Consider the following 20,848-nt stretch of genomic DNA (forward strand, 5'->3'; position numbering starts at 1 on the left):
CATGTGTCACGTGAAGACGTTTTTCTAATTCGTAATAAATGAAAACATTTTAAAATTAAAAATTATAATAATAATAATTAAATTTGAAGAAAAAAGTGAATTGTGAATATAAAGATTATAAATAATAATATATTGATAATGTCCGATAATAATTATATTTCTTTGAAAAAATTACAAAATAAAAAGCACTTGCAAGAATTCTTAACACCTATTTTTCGTATAAATTCAGAGGAATCTTTGATTCGTAATAGAAAATTTTTAAAGGTATGCTATTATTGCTAAAATTAATTCATATGTAATCTTAAAAATTAAATTTTTTTATAAATATTTCGCAAATTAAAATAGATATTTTTATATTTTATTACATAATTAATATTTAGCGTAATGAGAAATTTTGTATGCAAAATTAAAAAAAAATTTAAATTAGGATCTAGAACTTGCAAAAGCACGTTTGCGAACTTACGCTGCATATACACCAACTGATCGAGAATTACAACAACGTGCAATGGAATATCGCAAACATCTTCAGAAATATATATGAAATTTTTGCTTCATAACAAGTTGATTTCATGTTGCAAATGAAGTACATCCATTCAGTTTGATAACTCGAGCCGAACGAACAAACTTTCAAGTGAAAAGTTTGTTGATCGTTAGGATCGATGCACCAAACTGATAATTCAATCGATTGTATTAGACTAATGAAATAAAAAATATAAACTAAATTTTATTATAAGAATTTATAATATTTAATAATATATTAGAATAAAATATTTTATCATTATAATTATGTAATTTTACTTTAAAAAAAGAGATATATACTTACATTGCAAGATGATCTACTTACTATAAATTCTACAATATAGACAAATAGTTCTTATATAAAAAAATGTAAAAAAGAGAACGCGCGAACAAGTACGAATACTATTCACCTGCAGAAATGAAATATTCACGTTCATTTTTTACGTGTGACGGTATTATCATCGTTCGTAATTACTGACACGTAGAACGTATATGTACGATAGGATAAGTTCGTTTCAGAAGTTACCTGATAACGACCTAAACCAATAATTCGACAAAAAGCTATATAATACTTCCACGTTATATTTCATTTGTAAGTATTTTTACAAAAATATAAAAATATGTCATTATCGTATATAAAATTTTTTCATAACTTAAAATAAAGCATTTATAATGATTTTTTTGAAATATATCTTATTTAAAATTATAATTTATAAGATGTTTTAAAGCATTAATATTTTAAATCTTACTTACCTGTTTGTTGATAAGACAAACATTTTTTATTAATCTATTTTTTAATCGTTTTATATCGAACAAAAATTTAACCAGAACTGATATAAAACAGCTGTGTTCAAAAAAGTCTTAATATATAATTATATATTTCTACGTGGCTATATTATTTCACCATTTGAATAAACAAATTGACATTGAAATTTTTTGATTTAAATATTGTAGATAACATAACATCTGTATCAATAGCATTTTTATCTCTTGTATAGCATCTTTCTTGTTCTTTTTCTAATTTTATCTCCATGATAACGCAATTTTTAATAATTCGAAAAATATAATTAGGTTTAATTTAAAGAAAAATGAAATAGAAAATTTTATGAGACATTTTTAATTGAAACTATTTATTACAATAAATAAACATACAAACATAAACAATTAGATTTTCTTTAAATAAATTATATTTGAATATAATACCAATCGTATTTTTTAGTAAAACTATAAAAAGAAGTTAATACAAGCAGTACGAAATGATAGCATGTATCGCTTTGAAGTCATTTATCGCCGAGTTATGCATAAAATACACATTGATATAACTGTGTTGCATTAGTAAAACATTAATGCATTATCGTTGTTGGTTACCAAATGTAATATCCATTAAAATAATATGTACCATTAAATTTTATAAAAACATCGTTCATTGGCCTTGTAAGTAGTATCATTTATTACTTTTAAGATATTTTTAAGTTATGAGTCATTTTTAAACAAACTGAAAAAGGAAAAATCGTAATTTTATCTATAGTTAATAGAATACTGTAGTGACACTATATCTTTGGAATGGTCTTTTTTCAAAATTGTGATATGTAATCATTTCTTAATATTATTTTGTAAAAATATGAAAAAATTATAATATAAATATAAATGAAAAAATTTGGTTAAATTAAAAAAATATATTATTTTTTAATTATTTTAAAAAAATAATGATTTTTAATAAATTATAGTTTGTAATATAATTAATAAATTAAATTCAATAATTTGAAGCACAAGTATTGTGGAAGTACATAAGATAATGTAATATCATAATACATTTTCATTGTTTGTACACAATACATAGAGAATGTATAGATGTACTAAAATAATTATATGTTTAAATTAAATATTTCTATATACATTTAATATAACTTGCAAAAAACTAACTTTTCTAATTTAACACTTGCTATCTTACCCCTATCAGTTTATATCTAAATTTTGCTTATCATTAAGTACTTATAAAACTGTTAATTATAGGTGCAATTTTTTCAGGATAATTTAAATGTACATGATGAGTTCCCTCTACTTTATGATATTCAAATCTTTTAGCACCTATTTTTATTTGATCTAAAACTTTATCATAAGATTCAGGATAATCAAGTTTCAATCCAGGTATAGCACGAATATTAAGGTAAGCACACTTTATCCGAGTTGCATATATAAGTACCATATCTAAAGATATTGTACCCAATGCAGAAACCTAAATTAAATTATATATGAAATATGTTATGTTATTATATTAATGTTTTATTATTGTAAAATCAATATCAATTAATATTAATCTGTAGTTGGTATTCTTAGATCACAATTTATGAAATTGTAGATTATCAATTGCTATTCTAATTGCAGATTATTATGATGATACAAACTATAGATTAATTTTATATATTGTATAATATAATAAATTCATATGTAATTATTTATGTATTATAATGAATAAAATATTACCTTTAATCGCGGATCACGTGAAAAATAATATCGTTCGGATTCATTGGCAGGTCGCAAACCACGTTTCATTAATATTATGGCACTTTCTCTAGTTATGGAACCTTTATAAGCATCTTCAACAATGCTAAGCACTTCATCATAACTATAGGATGGAATACTATCAGATTGTAGCAATTCATATTTTAAAAATTTGTCAATACTATCACTAAGTATAGCAACATTTTTTGCCACATCTTTTACACTAGGACTTGCAATATCTAAACTTATCATGAATTCCACTTCATCAGGATAAAATGCAGCATATAAAAATGATATTGCCCCTCCTAAGGAATGTCCAAGTAATTTGACCTATGATAATCATATTTAATTATATATTAAAATATGTAAAAACTGAAAAAAATAGAAAATTATTATTCATGAATATAAAATAATATATGGATATAAATTTTAATTTTATGAAATGTACTTTTTATATCATGCAAAATTGGAGTAAACACTTTCAAGGCTGACTGTTATATAACAATAATAATAAAACAATATTTTTTGTTTAATAGATTCTATGATTCATTGATATGATAGTTATTTAAACTACTAAACTAAATTGAGTGGTAATATTTAATCCACTCGCTAACCTTCTTCCATTTGAAATATTTTACAATTCTACGAAGTAGAATAATACCATCCCAATAAACATAATAGTATTGACTCTTTGGATAATGGGAAGATAAACCATGACCAGGCATATCCAAACAAAGTACTGAAATCTCATCACATAATAAAGGAATCAAAGTGTCAAAACTGCCAGCATTATCTTGACGTCCATGCAGAGCCACTATTGGTTGGATCCCTTTAGGACCCCACCATTTGCCTGCAGGTAAGTGATTATTGAAAAAATTTAAAATAATTTTTAGATTTAATTACTTTAACTATATATAAATATACTAAAATTTATATTTCCTAAAAAAACATTCTTAAATAAAAATTTTAATATGAAACAAAGTTGTAGCTGAACAATAGAAATTTATTATGATTTTGAAAATATATATAAAACCTATAGTTATACAACGATAGTATATGATTTGCAATGCATGTATTGTATATATGAATACATATAATGATTAATTATATAAATCTATAACAGTCAACCTTGTTCCAAATATTTCTATAATATAAATTTAGTCATTATATAATTATATATAATATATGTAATATATATAATAACAATTCTTTTATTATAAATAAATCCAAAATGATATCAATATAAATATTTATATTGATACATTATGAAAAAATTAAATATAATAATAAAAAATTGAATTTTTATATAAAAAAAAATTAAAATTAATAAATGATCGTTGTATAACTTTTATTTGCTAGCTAACCTTGTTCCAGTTATAATATTTAACAAGTCTACGTAGTATAACAAGCCCATCCCAAAATACATAATAAAATTGTCCACTAGGAAGATGGGAAGATAGACCATGACCTGGCAAATCTATAGCTAGAATGGCTACATTTGATGGTAATAATGGAATTAATTTATCAAATGTTCCAGCATTATCTTGCCAGCCATGTATTGCTACTATGGGCTGTTGATCCATTGGTCCCCACCATTTGCCTAAATTTATTATCATTATTCTTTGATATTTTGTAAATGTTATTAGAATATTATTAATAAAAGAAAATTTTTCATATATATAACTGCAACTAAAATGAATTACAATATTTACTGACCGCTTAAGTAACCCCATGGTACAGGTATTTGAATTTCTTCCACATCTGAAAATTATTAATATTTTATCATAATTAATTAAAAATCTAACATAAAAATATATTAATAAATAAAATATTGACTTACTATGTACTTTATGTCCATTTATATTTTCAGTAGAATCAGTAGCTTTGTCAACTGTATTCATCTGGCTGATAATAAAATACTAATAATGTTTAAAATTTGTAAAGAATTATTTCTCTTATATATATATGTATTTAACAATTTTTCTGAAAAAAAATTCATAAAATAAAAATATCAATTATTGTCTAAATTAAAATTAAATATGTGTATAATAATGTTAAGTCATAATTTGTGTCTAATATAATTATTACCTTTTTTAAAATTGATACATTATATATTTTTATTATGTTTTCAATTTATTTATGTATTTTTTGAAAAATTTGTTAATAATTTTATTGTATTATCAAATGAATGTTTGAAAATTTATTTGAAGAAATCTTTAATATTATATAATTCTTACAAATATTTATACTTCGAATTTTGATGAAATTATTTAAAATATAATGTAATACTTTACTGTGCGTTTCCTAAATATATCAGATATCAAAGGATTACACAGCACTTTTATCTAAGATAAGTCTACTTTTTTAACATATAACACATTGGAAGACATACTTACGTATTACATATATATATATATATATAATATGTATATATATATGTATATATATATTATATATATAAAGTAGTATATGTATTAATCTCTTTTATGTCGTCTTTTTCTTATGATATGATGTGTTCATAATTTTATATTTTTGCGTCAATTTATTGACCCAGCAAAAAGCAAAAAATTATAAAAAGAAATATATGAAATTAATGTAATAAATAATTTAATAATGGTTCGATTAAAACAGAATTTTGCAATTAAAAAGTTTTAAATGTATAGTGAAAACATATAAAAATAGTTTATGGTTATTAAAATTTATAAACTAATTTTATTGAAAAATTTTATTGAATAATTTGTAACATTATTGCAATTATAATGCATTTTTTAATAATATTGAAGTTATAATGTAAATTATTTTAGGTTATTTCTTTTTTGTTTTGTTGTCAACTGTTACTGTTAAAATGGAAAATAAGGAATATATAGTGAAAACTATAATTCATGCAGGTACAAAAATAATTAATTTTGTACCTGGAACTAAAGTATGCATATATTTTAAATTAATTCTGTTTAAATTAAGTATAAGTTTTAACTTATATTAATAATTATAAATAGAATTATATTTTAATCTTTAGGTATTTTTTCATTTTAAAACAACAAAATGTGATCCACAGAGAACAATAATAGATGACAGTAAAGTAATGGGAAATCCAATGGAACTTGTTTTAGGAAAAAAATTTAAACTTGAAGTATGGGAAGTTATTGTACAAAAAATGGCATTAAATGAAGTGGCTTGTTTTAGAATTGATAAAAGTGTATGTTTATAATACTTTAAAAAAATATTATAGTATTTAAAATCAATGTTTTAATAGTATTTATTGTTTTAGCTAGTTACAGCATATCCATTTGTGTCTAAAACTTTGAGAGAAGTTGGAAAACCAGAATCAAAAAAACGTAGTCATTGTTGTGGTGTAACTTTGCAAAATGAAGGGATTGGATATGATGATTTAAATGAACTTATCAAATATCCTCAAGATTTAGAATTTACAATTGGTAATCAATTAAATAAATAACTAATTTTTAATTTAACAAATTATAATATTAAGTTATTAATTTCTTATTTATTAAATATATAAAAATTATATTAATTTTTTTAGAACTTATCAAAATTATATTACCTGATGAATATGAAAAAGAGGTATGGCAAATGACAGAAGATGAAAAATTAAAAAGTATTCCAGATATAAAAGAAAAAGGAAATATATTATTTAAAGAAAAAAATTATAATGCTGCATGTGAAATGTATGCAAAAGGTATTGGCATATTAGAACAACTTATGCTTGGGTTAGTATATGATGTATTGTTATAATATTTATTAGTTATTAATTTTTTCTTTTATACATATTTTATTTACATATAATCTATAGAGAAAAACCAAATGAAGAAGAATGGTTAGCTTTAAATCAATTGAAAACTCCATTACTTTTAAATTATGCACAATGTAAATTAATTCAAGAAGAATATTATGCAGTTATTGAACATTGTACAACAGTTCTTAAACATAATCCAGGTTTATTATTTTATATATTTTACATTATATATATTATATATTATATTATATTATAGACAGTATCATATATATATTTATCATTCTTAGATAATGTAAAAGCATTGTATAAGAGAGGTAAAGCATACATAGGTGTTTGGAATGAAGAAGAAGCGATTAAAGATCTAACAAGAGTTGTTAAATTGGATCCCACACTACAACATATAATTGAAAAGGAATTACGAGCATTTTCTGCAGCAATCAAAGAAAAAAATCAATTAGAAAAAAAGAAATTATTAAAACTCTTTAAATAAATGTATAAATATTGTATAAATTATATAGATTTTATATATATAGCATGCAATATAAACAAAATCTTTCCTCTTCCTTTTTTCATAATAAATGAAATGACTTAAAAGACAAATGTTTTTTTGTCAAAAATATTGTATAAGAAAGTTGTACAAATTGTTCATAGTATAATTTCAATATTGTAAAATCTTAATTTATTCGAAATTAAATATTTTTCAATATGAATTTTCGAATTTTTATTATTTAAAAAATATTTATTATTTATAAAATATTATTAATAAAATACTTATCTTATAATATTACTATTCATTATTATTTACATTTAAAAATCCTATATATTTTAAAAATAATGCATAATGAAATCACTCTTATGATTTTTGAATTTTTTTTTACTATTTTACCGGCATTAACAGTTATATATTATTAAATCGAACTTATATTTTTAATTTTTAATAATTTTAAATAATTTTTAAATAAATAAAATGTAATTTTTAGTTTGATATCATTTAAAGAGTATTTTTTGAAAATTGATGTATGAAATATTTAAATGAAAAATTTTCGAATTTGTGAAATTCGTTATATATTATATTCAATAGAATAATATAATATAATAATTGAGATACTTTTTTTTTTATATAAAATTATATTATTTCTCTTTTATTTTAAAATAAATTTAAAAAATTAATTTAAAATTGCTTGTAATTTAAAATAAAATTTTATTTTTTTATAATTTTATTAAAAGTTATTAAACGTGTTATAATAATTTATGAAACATATTATTTTTCATTATTTATATAACTTATATAACTATTAAATAAAATATATTATTACCTTATATTAAAATTTATAAATTATTTTTAATTCAAATTATATTAGATTTTTATCGAAAATTCATTTTAATTTTCATAAATAAATTAAATTAATTAAATTAAAGAGTGTAAAGAAGTAGTTTTCAATTAATAATATTTTTTATATTATTTTTTAAAATTTTGTTTTTATACTATTTATAAATTTTCTTTTAAATCTAGTTTTTAAAACGAAATCTAAATTCGTTAATCAAGTCATGAGTGTGACTGTTGATCGACAGAAAAGTATCATGTTTAACTTATGGCATAATTTATTTTATGTTATTCTAATTAAGCTTAAAATATGGAATGTCTGATTTGCTTAAATAAAAATCTGTGTTAATTATTCTAAGGTAATTACGTAAATTAATTGCATATGAAACTATGACACAATCTAACCTAAATATCATTTTGATTTTAATATATAAAATGATTTATAAAAATAATTTGTAAATAAAAATATTAGTATTTTGTATTTTTTTTCTGTTTTTAATTATATAACATTTTGAGAAAATTTTAAAATATCATTTACAAAAATGAGATCAGTATAAGAATTATTTAAAATTTATTTAAAATGATTTTAATATTTATTTAAATAAGTTATTTAAAATTGAAACAAATAGAATAAAATATTTAACATTAAAAATTTTTAGATTTAATAAATACGAAAATCTGTATAAAATGAAACTTGTGTCTAAAAATGTTGATAAAGATGGAGAAGGGTAAGTTTTTTGCTATTTTGAATAAATTATAATGAAAAAAAAACAATAAAATTAAAAAAAAATATATATTATTAGGAGTGTGTCTCTTGTCCCAGAAAATACAGAAGATATGTGGCATGCGTATAATCTTATTAGTGAAGGAGATTTTGTTACTTGTTCTACTATTAGGTAATTAATTTTAATATTAATTTTAATTATCATTATAATAATCAATATAATAAATCATAATATTTTATTTAATATTATTATTTTTTTTAGAAAAGTGCAAATGGAATCTGCAACTGGTAGTTCTAACAGTTATAGAGTTAGAACTACTTTAACTATATGTGTAGAAGGCATTGACTTTGATACCCAAGCATGTGTTTTAAGACTGAAAGGTAGAAATGTAGAAGAGAATAAATATGTTAAGGTATTTTTTTAATTTAAAAATATATTTAAAAACTTATTAATATTTATTTAATTTTTAATTTAAAAATATTTTAATTTAAAAATGATTAAAAATATATTTTACTTAAATTATGTTATAATATATTCAACTTATAATTCTTCATAGACAGGAGCATATCATACACTGGATGTAGAACAAAATAGAAAATTTACAATTACAAAAACTAAATGGGATTCTATTTCTTTGGAAAGAGTTGATACTGCTTGTGATCCTACACAGGTAAAATTTAAAATAAAAATAATAATAATTAATTGATGAAATTTAATGAAATAGAATATGTTCATTTTAGAATGCAGATGTTGCTGCTGTTGTAATGCAAGAAGGTATAGCACATATTTGCTTAATAACTTCCAATATGACAATAGTTCGAGCAAAAATAGATCAAGTTATTCCTAGAAAAAGGAAAGGAAATGTTTCACAGCATGAAAAGGTTGTTTTAAAAATTTATTAAATTATTAAATTAATTTTAAATAATATTTTATATCTTAATTTCATTATTTTAATAAATTTTTAGGGTTTAACAAGATTTTATGATAACATAATGCAAGGAATTTTGAGACATGTTAATTTTGATATTGTAAAATGTATTATTCTTGCAAGTCCTGGATTTGTTAAGGATCAATTTATGGATTATATGATTCAGCAGGCCATTAAATTAGATAATAAAATAATATTAGAAAATAAAGGAAAATTTTTACTTGTGCATTCTAGTTCAGGTTTTAAACACTCTTTGAAAGGTATATTATATTTTTCAAATTAATTATTAAATTAATTAATAAATATAATATATTTATATATATTATAAAATATATTACAAAAAATATATATTAATATATATTTTTTGTAATATATTTTTTTTACAATAGAGATTTTAGCTGAACCTGCAGTAATATCTCGAATTTCGGAAACGAAAGCATCAGGTGAAGTAAAAGCATTAGAAACATTTTATACAATATTACAGACTGATCCTTCTAGAGCTTTTTATGGAAAGAAACATATTGAGAAAGCTAATGGATCTCAGGCTATTGAAACATTACTTATTTCAGATAAATTATTTAGGTAATAATAATATTTTATTTTTATTTGATAGATTAAAATCATATATTTATGATTATTTTATTAATTATATGCAGATGTCAAGATATTAATTTAAGAAAGGAATATGTTGAATTAGTTGAAAGTATAAAAGACTCTGGTGGAGATGTAAAAATATTTTCAAGTTTGCATGTCTCAGGTGAACGTAAGTTGAATCAATTATTCAAGTTTCAGTTCATTTTAAGACATTTCTATATTCTTAATAATAATAATAATAATTTTAATAATATCGTATATAGAATTAGATCAACTTACTGGAATAGCAGCTATATTACGTTTTCCTATGCCAGAATTAGAGGATGAAAGTGATGATGAAAGCGATTCAAATGAAGAGGATTAAGAAAGCTAAAATAATATGCTAATGTATAACTTTGTATCTGTTTGTGCTGTGCGCAATCAAAAATATAACAAAATAAAATATAAAATATATTAATAAAAAAAATTAATATTTTCCTCGTTTTTAAACATTTAATTATTTTTTGTTTTTTAATATTTAATCATAAATATTGAAAACTTCGTAATCATATTTCGTAAATATTTTAGAATTACTATATATATAATAAATTACTATAATACATAGTATTATAGATACGATATAAAATAGAATTTACATTCAATAAAATTAAATATAAAATTACAAATATATATTACATTTATAATATAAAGTCAAGAAAATAATATATTTTTTATATTAAAAATTAAGATTTTATAGTCTTTAAAAATATAAGTATATTCAATCGATATCCTCATACTTGTATTTTGTATTATGCGCCAAAAATAACCATAGATAAGGAAAGCAAATAATGGAAGAAGGATAAGAATCAGTATATATATAAATATATATATATTTATATTCTTATCATAAATAGGAATAAATTTATGTAATATATATTTTTAAATTTTTTAAATTAAGATTAGAATTTATTTAAATATATTATTATTATATTGTTTTTGTGAGAAATAATGTTTTTTACATTCGATATATAAAAGATTAAAAATTCTTATTGAACTTGCTATGAGATGGCGCTATATGTTTCTAATAAATAACTCGTTTTCTGTTATTTTTTGCACGTGGATTTAATTATTCTAATTTATTTATTATACATTTATGTAATTTCATATTTTATTGTAAAAACGTGATATAAAATGGTTGTTATAGGAAAAAAAAAGGTATTTATTAAAATTATTTATACTATTTTAAAATCATTTATAAAATCATTTGTATAATTGAGGTTATTTTGTATATAAAATAAAGAGAGATTTGAATTATATATATTATTTATATTTTATAATATATATGATATCATTTTAAATATTATTATTAAAATTTTTATTTAAATTTATAGTATCAATCTGGGGAAGGAGCACAGTTTATGACAAGAAAAGCTGCTCTAAAAAAATTGCAGCTCACTTTAACTGATTTTCGCAGATTATGTATATTAAAAGGAATATATCCAAGAGAACCACGTAATCGTAAAAGAGCGCAAAAAGGAGACCCTAGTATCAAAATATTATATCATAAGAAAGATATTCAATTTTTGATGCATGAACCAATAATATGGAAATTAAGAGAATTTAAGGTATATTAAATTAATTAGCTATTTTTTTTTTAATATATAAATATTATGTATATTGAAAACTATAAGTTTATAAAAATTATGTTTTTTTCAGATATTTAATAAAAAAGTTGGAAGAGCAAGAGCTTTGAGGGAATTTTCAGATATGAAAAGATATTTAGATAATCATCCTACTTTAAAACTAGATCACATTGTCAAAGAACGTTATCCAACATTCATTGATGCACTTAGGGATCTAGATGATTGTTTGACTTTATGTTTTTTGTTTAGTACATTTCCATCTCTTAATCATATACCAAGAGATCAGTCATTATTATGTAGAAGATTGACAGTTGAATTCTTACATGCTATAATTGCTGCTAAAGCTTTACGTAAAGTATTTGTATCTATTAAAGGATATTATTATCAAGCAGAAATTAAGGGACAAATAATAACTTGGATTGTACCTCATCACTTCAGTTTTGAGCCTCAAGCAAAGAATGATGTAGACTTTAAAATTATGTCTATATTTGTAGAATTTTATATCGTGATGTTAGGTTTTGTTAATTATAGGCTTTATCATAGTCTTAATTTATATTATCCCCCAAAACTTACTACTAATGGTAAGATAATTTTTTTTTAAAAAATAATAGATATACAAATTTTTAATAATTTTATATTAATAGAAATGTTCAATATGTAGATAATAGTGAAAAAATACTTGTTGATGAAGAAGTATATGTATCGGAAAGAATAGCAGCATTAAATGTACCTTTAGTAAATCTGGATCCTACATTACAAAATATAGAAGATGAAGAATTGGAGATAGATAAATTTGTAAATGTATGAATTAATTAAGTCGATATTTTATTATTTTTGACATAAATATAAATATTAATTTATGTTCATTTTAGGAAGGTGATGCTACAAATATGGAAGAGGTTAGGATAGAAGCAGAAAAAATTAAAAAATTAAAAACACTTTTTAAAGGTTTAAAATTTTTCTTGAATAGAGAAGTACCAAGAGAACCTTTAGTTTTTATTTTACGTTGTTTTGGAGCTGAAGTATCTTGGGATAAATTACTCTTTGTTGGTGCAACATTTGATGAAAATGATGAAACAATAACACATCATATAGTGGACAGACCTAATATGTCTAAACAATATATTTCTAGGTAATATATTTTTTTTATTACATTTTTATTGATATTTAATTATTTGATATTTTTTTCTAGATATTATGTACAACCACAATGGATTTTTGATTCGGTAAATGCTAAAGAATTGTTATCTGTAGAAAAATATTTAATAGGTTGTGTACTTCCGCCACATCTTTCACCATTCTCAAATAACCAGCATGATCAGACATATATTCCACCAGAGGAACGTGCGCTTATGGATCCTGAATTTAAACTTAATAATGGTGTGCAATCATTAATTACAATTAACAATTAAAGTAAATAATAATTATTAATGGATTAAAAAAAAATTAATTTTTGTCTTTTTTATTTATTAGAAGAAGATGAATCTGAAGAAGAAGTAGAAGAAGATAAAAAAGAAAATGATGAAAATGAAGTTCAAAAAAATGATTTAACAAAAAATTCAGAAGAGAAAATTGAAGCAGGAGAATCCTCTGGTGATTTAGAAACAGCAATCGATGAGAAAGAACAGCAACGAAATCGACTAAAAAATGTTAATTTTAATTTTTAAATATTCATATAATTTTATAATTTTTCGATTATTTATATATTTTTAATTGCAGAAAATGAAAGTTAAAACTGGAGAAGTGATAAAGGAAGATCCATGGGAGAAGAAACGACAGGAGAGACAAGAGTATCGATTAAGAGAACGTATGATTAAAAAGAAACATCGAAACTTATATAGGAGTATGATGGAAGGTCGCAAGGAAAGAGCCAAGGAAATATGGCTTCTTCGTAAGAAGAGGCGACTACACGATACCGCTGAAAAGCAAAAACGTAAAGAAGAACGCAAACAGAAAAAAGTTAAAGTTACTGAATAAGAATAAATAAAAAAAAAAAAGCAACTAATATAAATACTAATATTTAGTTTACTTTTATTCCACATATATAATTTTTTTTTTTGTAAATGAACTATATTAAGAATTATATCCAATCGCACTTTTCACATTAATCTTTTTTCCTTTTATATATATTAGTATCGAATATAAAGTTGATGAAGATTTGACAACGGAATGTGATAACTTTCTCGATAATCATAAGTACAGTTATGCGAATAGAGAGATGTCTTTAATCCAGTCCTCCCACTTATCGGAAGCCCACGCATACGATTCTGATTTCTACTTTTCCACCGAAGGACTTTGAAGGCCAGACTACCTACATATATTAACCTACGCAATCGTGAGTGTTATTTATCTGTATGTAATAAAAGTTGGTCGGTTTGATTTTTTTGCAGAAAATTTTACATAATAAAAAATTATTCAAAAGATTGTGCATTGATCTCTTGAATAAAGAACAGATTCGTTTTCAATCATTCGATCTCTAATATCTAATTTTTGATTACTTCCGTGACTTTCGCTAGACGAATTAGCATCGAAGGACAAATTCATTTAGTGATGGATAAATTACCGTCGATACATCCGGTACTAGCGTATATTATGTTAGCAAGTCACCTTGAATCGATCATTGAAATTGGATGCGAAAATAAAATATCCATGGTCAGGCTATATATTTGCAATTTTTATTATTTTGAAAATTTATGATTTTTGTGATTTTTTTTTTTTTTTTTTTTTAGTATGAAAGCAGTAACAAAGAAAATTTGAAGGAACTGTGGACGATATTTGAATTTTACTTAAGAATTCTTAACTAATAATCGCGATCAAAAAATAAAAATATATAACATCTCTTGTACAATGAAAATAAATATCTATTAAATTTCTATATGATCATCGTTATGATTCTAAATTTAATCTCTATGTAACATACCAAGTGATTTGCTGCATGATAGAAAGATTTAGTAATCGACAAAACAATATTCAGTCACATCGTTCTCGAAACAGAAAAAGGAAAAAAATGAAGAATTAAACGAAAAGGAATATTTTAATAAAATATTTCAGCATAAATGAATTTAAGTAATTTTTAACTCTTCAAACGATCGCCATATTTTGTAAAAGTAAAAAACGCTAAGTAGATTTCTTAAATCAACTAACGTCTATTTATGAAAAAACTATTAATATTTCTCATTTGTTTGACACAGGTTTTGTCGCGAATATTCTCGCTTCTGGAACAGCTTCTCATCGATTTCTTTAGTTATTTGCAGTGGTGACTGAACCGATGTGTCGCGACACTGGCGTCGGTGAAGTCACCAATACCTAACCCGATTCAGGTGTGCGAACTGTGTGCAGATTGGGTGCTTACGTCACCCTTGCTATTCCTGTTCCAGCCCATCTCCATTCCGATTCTCCTTAAAATGAACATCCCTAGAATCTGCAACGCTATATAACGTTCTAATCTCATCGATTTCCATACGATCACGAATATTATTTCCTTATATCGTCAAATTTCACGATATATATTTCAACGTCAAAAAATAACAACGATTACAAATGATTTCGCGTTTAATTTAAGAAAAATCTTGAGAGATTTAATTAGCAAATGAAATTCGAATGAAATTAATGCCAAATGTAATCACGATGGATTTAAAGATTGTTTGAAGATTCCTTTTTTTTTAATACGACTTGGTTTTTAATCTTCATCTTTCTGAATTTTATTATCCTACACGTTCACGTTTGTTTGATATATTCTGCGAATTTTAATGTATCCTCTTTTAAACGCAGCAACAAGTACAAAGGAAGGAAATGAGATAGGATGATTCCGTAGAATGGAATTTTCTTGCGAACAAAATTTTACGCAGGTTCCTCCTGTCTTTTTCTCGATTCTCGATTTGGTACGGAACACGGAGGTGAGTGCGTGGGATGCGCGTGCAAGAACATTGGGACAACCTACACATTTGGTGGCAACGCATCCGACAGTGAAATATCAAGACTTTCGAAAACTTTTTCCTTCCAGTTCGAAAGGAACCGTTCTTATGAAATTCAAACGTCTGAAAATCATCTTCGTAATCGATTCGTTGACGAATAAGTCACAATATTTCGAACGATGTATATAATTAATCAAAGATGATAAAATATCAAGCGCCAAGAGCACGTATACACGATTATCACTGATTATTTTATATCGACACGTGAGCGGATTCAGGAAGAATGGCCTTGAATTTCATACATAGTACGGCGTGTAATAATTGCAGTGCATTGTTTCGCGAGGGATCATTAATGAAGAACAGAAGAGTTCCGTTTTCGCAGAGACGAGCACAGTGGATTGATTGGAAGAAAAACTGTAATAAACGGCAAAAAAGGATGCCTCTCGCGTATGAATAATTATATAATCAAGGTTACATTACAATATTAGATAATCGATGCATCATTGATATAAAGACGCGGTTGCATTTAATTGAAACGCATCAATTGGAACGACCTTCGAAAATTTCTCGTAGATCAGATTTAAGAAAGATAATCATAAAAGTTTGCCAGAGATGTTCGAGCTGAATGCACTTTCATTTTGCGTTTAATTGTTCCTCGAGTCGGTTGTTCGCTTCCGACTAACTTGGGTGATTTCAATGCCGGCAAAGGCGATGCGTTCGCTCGAGTTCGGGCTCTACTTTTTCATCCACGCTGATGTTAGCGTAAAGAAATCTTGGATCACGTTTAATAAACTTGCAACGGATGAAAAAGTCTGTTTAATTATGTTTAAAATCGCGTGACGCGGCGCTCCAATTTTAATAAACGAATCTCTTCTTCTTTTTCTCAGAGTCGAGAAAAAGTTTTTGGAAATTATTTTTTCCTCCCCCAAAATTAATGTAATTAAATGATTTGAAACAAAGGAGGAAATTTTGGAAAAACTTATATACTTCATTTTAAAAGTCTTTAATATGGAATTTTGATTGTCTAACAAAAATTTATACAAGAAATGTATAAATAACACAAGAAATGAATGACATTTATTTTATAAATATATTTCTTCGCAAAATATCAATTCAATTTCAATTGATTTCACAATATCTTTATCGAAATCGTACGTATCGATCAATACTACGATTTCTTATAAATATTTTCTAGAAATAAATATACCTCCGAAGAAAAATTATCATAGAAAAAGAAATTACCTATTAATCGAAATTATGTCATACTATTGACATATTCTTGACATTTAAAGCAAATATCTTACATTCAGACCCAAGCAATATCATCATCATCATCATCATTATTTTCTAATGAGATTAACAGACGAGGGGAAGAATAATAGCCGACGATTTACCAATACCACTTCGTTTCTTCATTAATGAACGAATCAACTACGAACCGGCTACTTCATTTCAATCGCTGATTGCGGATTATAGCTCTATAAATCAGCCAGCCGCGGCGCGAAAACGGGAAACTCGTCGTCGATTGCTCGCCGATCCTCGAAGTCGGCCGATTTTTTTTCCCTGTCGCGAATTATCGCGGAAAAGCGGGATTATCGAGCGTCGAAGCTCGTGCTCGATCGTGACGTAACAACGGCAGATGATTCAATGGAACGGCGATCATTCACGTCGCATGTCGACACGTGCTTGGCTCGTTTGCAAATTGGTCAATTACCATCCACCACTGTATATACACGCATATATATATATATATATATATATATATATATATATATATATATATATATATATATACATATATTGGCCGGTATATTTTAATCGAATATTCTCATCCAATGCGCGTCTCTCGCGCGCAAAACTCCGAGCGGAGGGATGAATGCCGCGCAACCTGTACGACAGGTATTCCGTGTTTTTCCATGAAATCGAAATATGCGTGTAGATTTTTTTTATTTCTCTTTCTTTTTTTTTTTGCGAATATGATTGGCCATTACTATGCGTTAACGTCCGTTTCGCTGAAGGAACCAATAACAAAGCGTGAAAGGGAATGTTGATTGATCCACGTCGATACGAGGCGGGATTCGAGAAGAATAATTTATTTAGGAGGATGGAACGTTTCGTTTTTTCGAGAGAGGGGAGAGGAAGAGGTGGAGGTTGTTTAACCTGAACAGGGATCTTGAAGAGGAACGGATATTTATTACGGGAAGAGGATAAAGTCTTGGAACGGTGTCACCGTTCATTCTCGTCATCCCATCCGGGGTGCCGTGAAAATGTGCACCAGATATTCAAGGAGAGAGAGAAGGAGAAGGAGGAGGAGGAGGTTAATTACAAGGTGGTTCGAGTGGACGGCCAAGCTTTTGAAATTTGATCGAGCAACCGATCGGTTGCCCCTTCTCCGTGTTATCCACAGTTGGCCAGGCGGATGATGGCATCGTCGAAAAGAATACGAAATGAACGCGTGCCCCCACGAACCCGTTACACTACGCCCCGATGAACTCGAGATCCCTCTGCCCGAGATTCGAACGATTTCGAAATACTTCTATACTTTTTTCCTTTGCGAAAAATTTGGCAAAAATTTATTCGAAATTTCCTGCTCTACGCAGATGGTATTATTAACGCTCGAGGATTCGATTGGAAGAAAAAATGGATAAAAAGAGGAGAGAATTGGACGTTTGGTGTCTAGCAGGCGAAGTCGCGGTTTAACGTAATCGCTTGACCTTGCGCAACCGTTGTTTCGGCCAGCAGGCAACCGTGAACAATGCGATCCCTGGGAGGGAAAGTAGAAGTCCTTTTATCAGGTTTTTTTAATCGAAGGAAAGGATGGTTGGTCGATATCGTGGAAGGGATCGCGTAGGCTGGATTCACGGAAGCCCAGGGATCTCCCTCCCGTGGCCGGATCTCATGGATCGTTGCCCGATGCTTTAAAAGATTGCATCGTGCCGTGAACGGATCGTTGCTCCGATCCGCGGAAGGAAAAATTCATGGGATCCGGGGGGATCTTGCGCGTCTTCCAGTCCCAGTTCATGGTGCACAAGACGGTTAATACAAGCTGTATTATACGGATATAGGCGGCGCGCGCGCTTATCGCCGGAGGAGGCAGGAAGGATTAAAAAACCGGGGATTGAATCGCTTCAAGGATATCTCGGAGAGGAGAAAAATCTCGTCTGGTATTTCGTCGGTCGGTCGGTCGGAACGTCCGCAAATATTTGCCGAGTAATTATTGGTGGAGCGGATCGATCCGTTGTTAGAGGCTTCCCACTTTTCCGATTGCTTCATCATTTTTCTATGAACGACACGTGATACGAATTTTGCACGTAATTTTACAAGAACAATAATTGAATTCTTCGTATTATAAAATTAATCTCTCTCCGACAAGTTTCGATCCGATTTTAATTATTTCTTCAATATATTGGAAAATGAAGAGAAAAAATTGTAGGAGGGAAAATGCAAAAGGATGTGCCTGCAATTGTTAAAAAGTATTCGCAATTAAAAGAGAAACGAAAAGAGAAATAAATGATGATCTTACGTATCATTTCCTGCGAATCGTTGCTGATTGATTAAAATTCAAAGACATCGCGTATATTCGCTCTCAAAAGATATTAAATCATGCTTCCTCTTCCAATCATCATTCTCCCCGGTGGATAGATTAAATCCTTGCGCGTTTTTTTATCCTCGTTAAGAGACGAGGAAACGCTTTTTCTCGCGTTTCCGTGCTCGCCTCGTTCACGGGCTCGCCCGTTCCGTGAAATCACGTGCACTGTCGTCGAACGAGACCTACGACGAAGCCTGGTTACACATCGCGTTTCGCGCGACGTCTAATGACATCGTGTACCCCGGCTAGAGAGTACACCGGTGTCGGTGAACCCCGCCGCCTCGAGGCATTTCGCACAGGCGGAGGCCACGGAGAAGAAGAAGACGAAGAAGAAGAAGAAGAGGAGGAAGAAGAAGAATCCATGGACGTGCGCCTCCTATACTTTGCACCATTACGCTTAATCTACGGCCTGCCGTGTCGATTCATAGAGGGATGCCGGCTTAGAAACGAGCGTCATTGGTACACGTCTCCTCGTACACGTCTCCTCCCTCCTCCTCCTCCTCGTCCTCCGTTTGATCTCGCGACCGGAAGATAAACCGGTGGACGCCGCGGCGCATCTCGTTCTTTCTCGGAAGGAATCTCGTGCAAATCCGGCGGGGAAAAAAATACTGGCCGCCGCTTTCACGCCTTCTCTCGATGAATTATGCATCGGTGAAACGGTTCACTCGGGGCAGCTTGCGCCGGCCATCGCGAATCGGCCAACGTCGTCAAGGTTGTTTGAACCGCGACTATTTTTAAGGCGAACGTGTTATTCCACGACGCGATCGAAGGTGGAGATGCTATATCGATTCTTCTATCTCTGGATGTGTATACATATATATATATATATATATCGTAAATATCTATATCCAGGATTATATCAATTACAAATCAATTACAAATCGGAAGAGAAGATTGCGCGTATTTTCGTTATACCGTGTATAATATCTTTCCTCCGATCACGTGATCAACCTTGAGGAACGTAACGGCAACCGAGTTGTTCCCCGCGAAATTCCTAGGGATCGGTGTTTCGGTGTTTTCCCTCTCTGATCGAGCTCGAGGATCATGATCCGGCGAGATGCCAAGCCAGAGCCCCCTCTCTTTGTTATATATATATCTATATATATATATATACATTGTAGAGGGTTTGGTGTACACGGTCGAAGCGAGCGCGCTAGAGAGATTGGTTCCAGACGCGGAGCTCTTCGAGTTCGCGCGTCGAGCAAGAGCTAGGTCTACGTAAACTTCTATATTAGTTGTGTCGGCTCCTCTCGGCGAGACTGTGTAAGTGGTTTGGAACAGGTAAGAACGATCGGTTTGATCCAGGCGAGAGACAGAGAGAAGGAAGGAAGAGAAGTGCAGGAAGGCGAGGGTAGTGGGGGAGGGGCGAGGTGGAATAAG

At 27.4% G+C, this 20,848-nt stretch overlaps 4 protein-coding genes, 1 long non-coding RNA gene and 1 other non-coding gene across 11 annotated transcripts; 4 read left to right on the top strand and 2 right to left on the bottom strand.

Annotated features, from left to right (window-relative positions):
- The first annotated feature begins 18 nt into the window (after window positions 1-18).
- Window positions 19-716, top strand: LOC113218672. Its single transcript, XM_026439878.1, has 2 exons — window positions 19-264; window positions 428-716. The coding sequence occupies exons 1-2, from the start codon at window positions 139-141 to the stop codon at window positions 539-541; spliced, it is 240 nt and encodes a 79-aa protein (XP_026295663.1). The 5' UTR covers window positions 19-138; the 3' UTR covers window positions 542-716.
- Mir375 (microRNA 375) lies at window positions 587-686 on the bottom strand. Its single transcript, NR_034295.1, has one exon. It is a non-coding gene; the product is annotated as a microRNA 375 (primary transcript).
- A 247-nt stretch (window positions 717-963) lies between the features above and the next one.
- LOC113218673 lies at window positions 964-3,878 on the top strand. The gene is made up of 5 exons (XR_003304452.1): window positions 964-1,111; window positions 1,739-2,108; window positions 2,548-2,686; window positions 3,054-3,341; window positions 3,558-3,878. It is a non-coding gene; the product is annotated as an uncharacterized LOC113218673 (long non-coding RNA).
- On the bottom strand, window positions 1,684-5,397 carry LOC409335 (probable serine hydrolase). 4 transcript variants are annotated; one of them, XM_026439874.1, is made up of 7 exons: window positions 5,110-5,397; window positions 4,862-5,004; window positions 4,738-4,782; window positions 4,386-4,621; window positions 3,004-3,351; window positions 2,471-2,755; window positions 1,684-2,014 (listed from the first exon to the last, which is right to left on the bottom strand). In XM_026439874.1, the coding sequence occupies exons 2-6, from the start codon at window positions 4,920-4,922 to the stop codon at window positions 2,504-2,506; spliced, it is 942 nt and encodes a 313-aa protein (XP_026295659.1). In that variant the 5' UTR covers window positions 4,923-5,004; window positions 5,110-5,397; the 3' UTR covers window positions 1,684-2,014; window positions 2,471-2,503. The 4 variants fall into 4 exon arrangements, with proteins under 4 accessions (XP_026295659.1, XP_026295662.1, XP_026295661.1 ...); XM_026439877.1 differs by lacking the exon at window positions 1,684-2,014 and adding an exon at window positions 3,636-3,871 and having other exon boundaries at window positions 2,435-2,755; window positions 4,418-4,621; XM_026439876.1 differs by lacking the exons at window positions 1,684-2,014; window positions 4,386-4,621 and adding an exon at window positions 3,636-3,871 and having other exon boundaries at window positions 2,435-2,755.
- Window positions 5,398-5,825: 428 nt separating this feature from the next.
- LOC551216 (protein pelota) lies at window positions 5,826-10,813 on the top strand. 2 transcript variants are annotated; one of them, XM_026439872.1, is made up of 12 exons: window positions 5,826-5,944; window positions 6,038-6,217; window positions 6,290-6,455; window positions 8,761-8,824; window positions 8,900-8,992; window positions 9,083-9,233; window positions 9,378-9,491; window positions 9,562-9,702; window positions 9,787-10,009; window positions 10,139-10,331; window positions 10,406-10,512; window positions 10,607-10,813. In XM_026439872.1, the coding sequence occupies exons 1-12, from the start codon at window positions 5,867-5,869 to the stop codon at window positions 10,705-10,707; spliced, it is 1,611 nt and encodes a 536-aa protein (XP_026295657.1). In that variant the 5' UTR covers window positions 5,826-5,866; the 3' UTR covers window positions 10,708-10,813. The 2 variants fall into 2 exon arrangements, with proteins under 2 accessions (XP_026295657.1, XP_016766755.1); XM_016911266.2 differs by lacking the exons at window positions 5,826-5,944; window positions 6,038-6,217; window positions 6,290-6,455 and adding an exon at window positions 8,290-8,455 and having other exon boundaries at window positions 8,756-8,824.
- Window positions 10,814-11,381: 568 nt separating this feature from the next.
- On the top strand, window positions 11,382-14,430 carry LOC724129 (pescadillo homolog). Of its 2 annotated transcripts, none has more exons than XM_016911264.2 (8): window positions 11,382-11,537; window positions 11,714-11,947; window positions 12,039-12,546; window positions 12,627-12,766; window positions 12,838-13,097; window positions 13,158-13,345; window positions 13,439-13,614; window positions 13,685-14,430. In XM_016911264.2, exons 1-8 carry the CDS (start codon window positions 11,514-11,516, stop codon window positions 13,940-13,942), a joined length of 1,788 nt encoding a protein of 595 aa, XP_016766753.1. In that variant the 5' UTR covers window positions 11,382-11,513; the 3' UTR covers window positions 13,943-14,430. The 2 variants fall into 2 exon arrangements, with proteins under 2 accessions (XP_016766753.1, XP_006560945.1); XM_006560882.3 differs by having other exon boundaries at window positions 13,442-13,614.
- Window positions 14,431-20,848: the final 6,418 nt, after the last annotated feature.

The sequence above is a fragment of the Apis mellifera genome, linkage group LG3 (assembly GCF_003254395.2).
Source record: "Apis mellifera strain DH4 linkage group LG3, Amel_HAv3.1, whole genome shotgun sequence".
Taxonomy (NCBI): domain Eukaryota; kingdom Metazoa; phylum Arthropoda; class Insecta; order Hymenoptera; family Apidae; genus Apis; species Apis mellifera.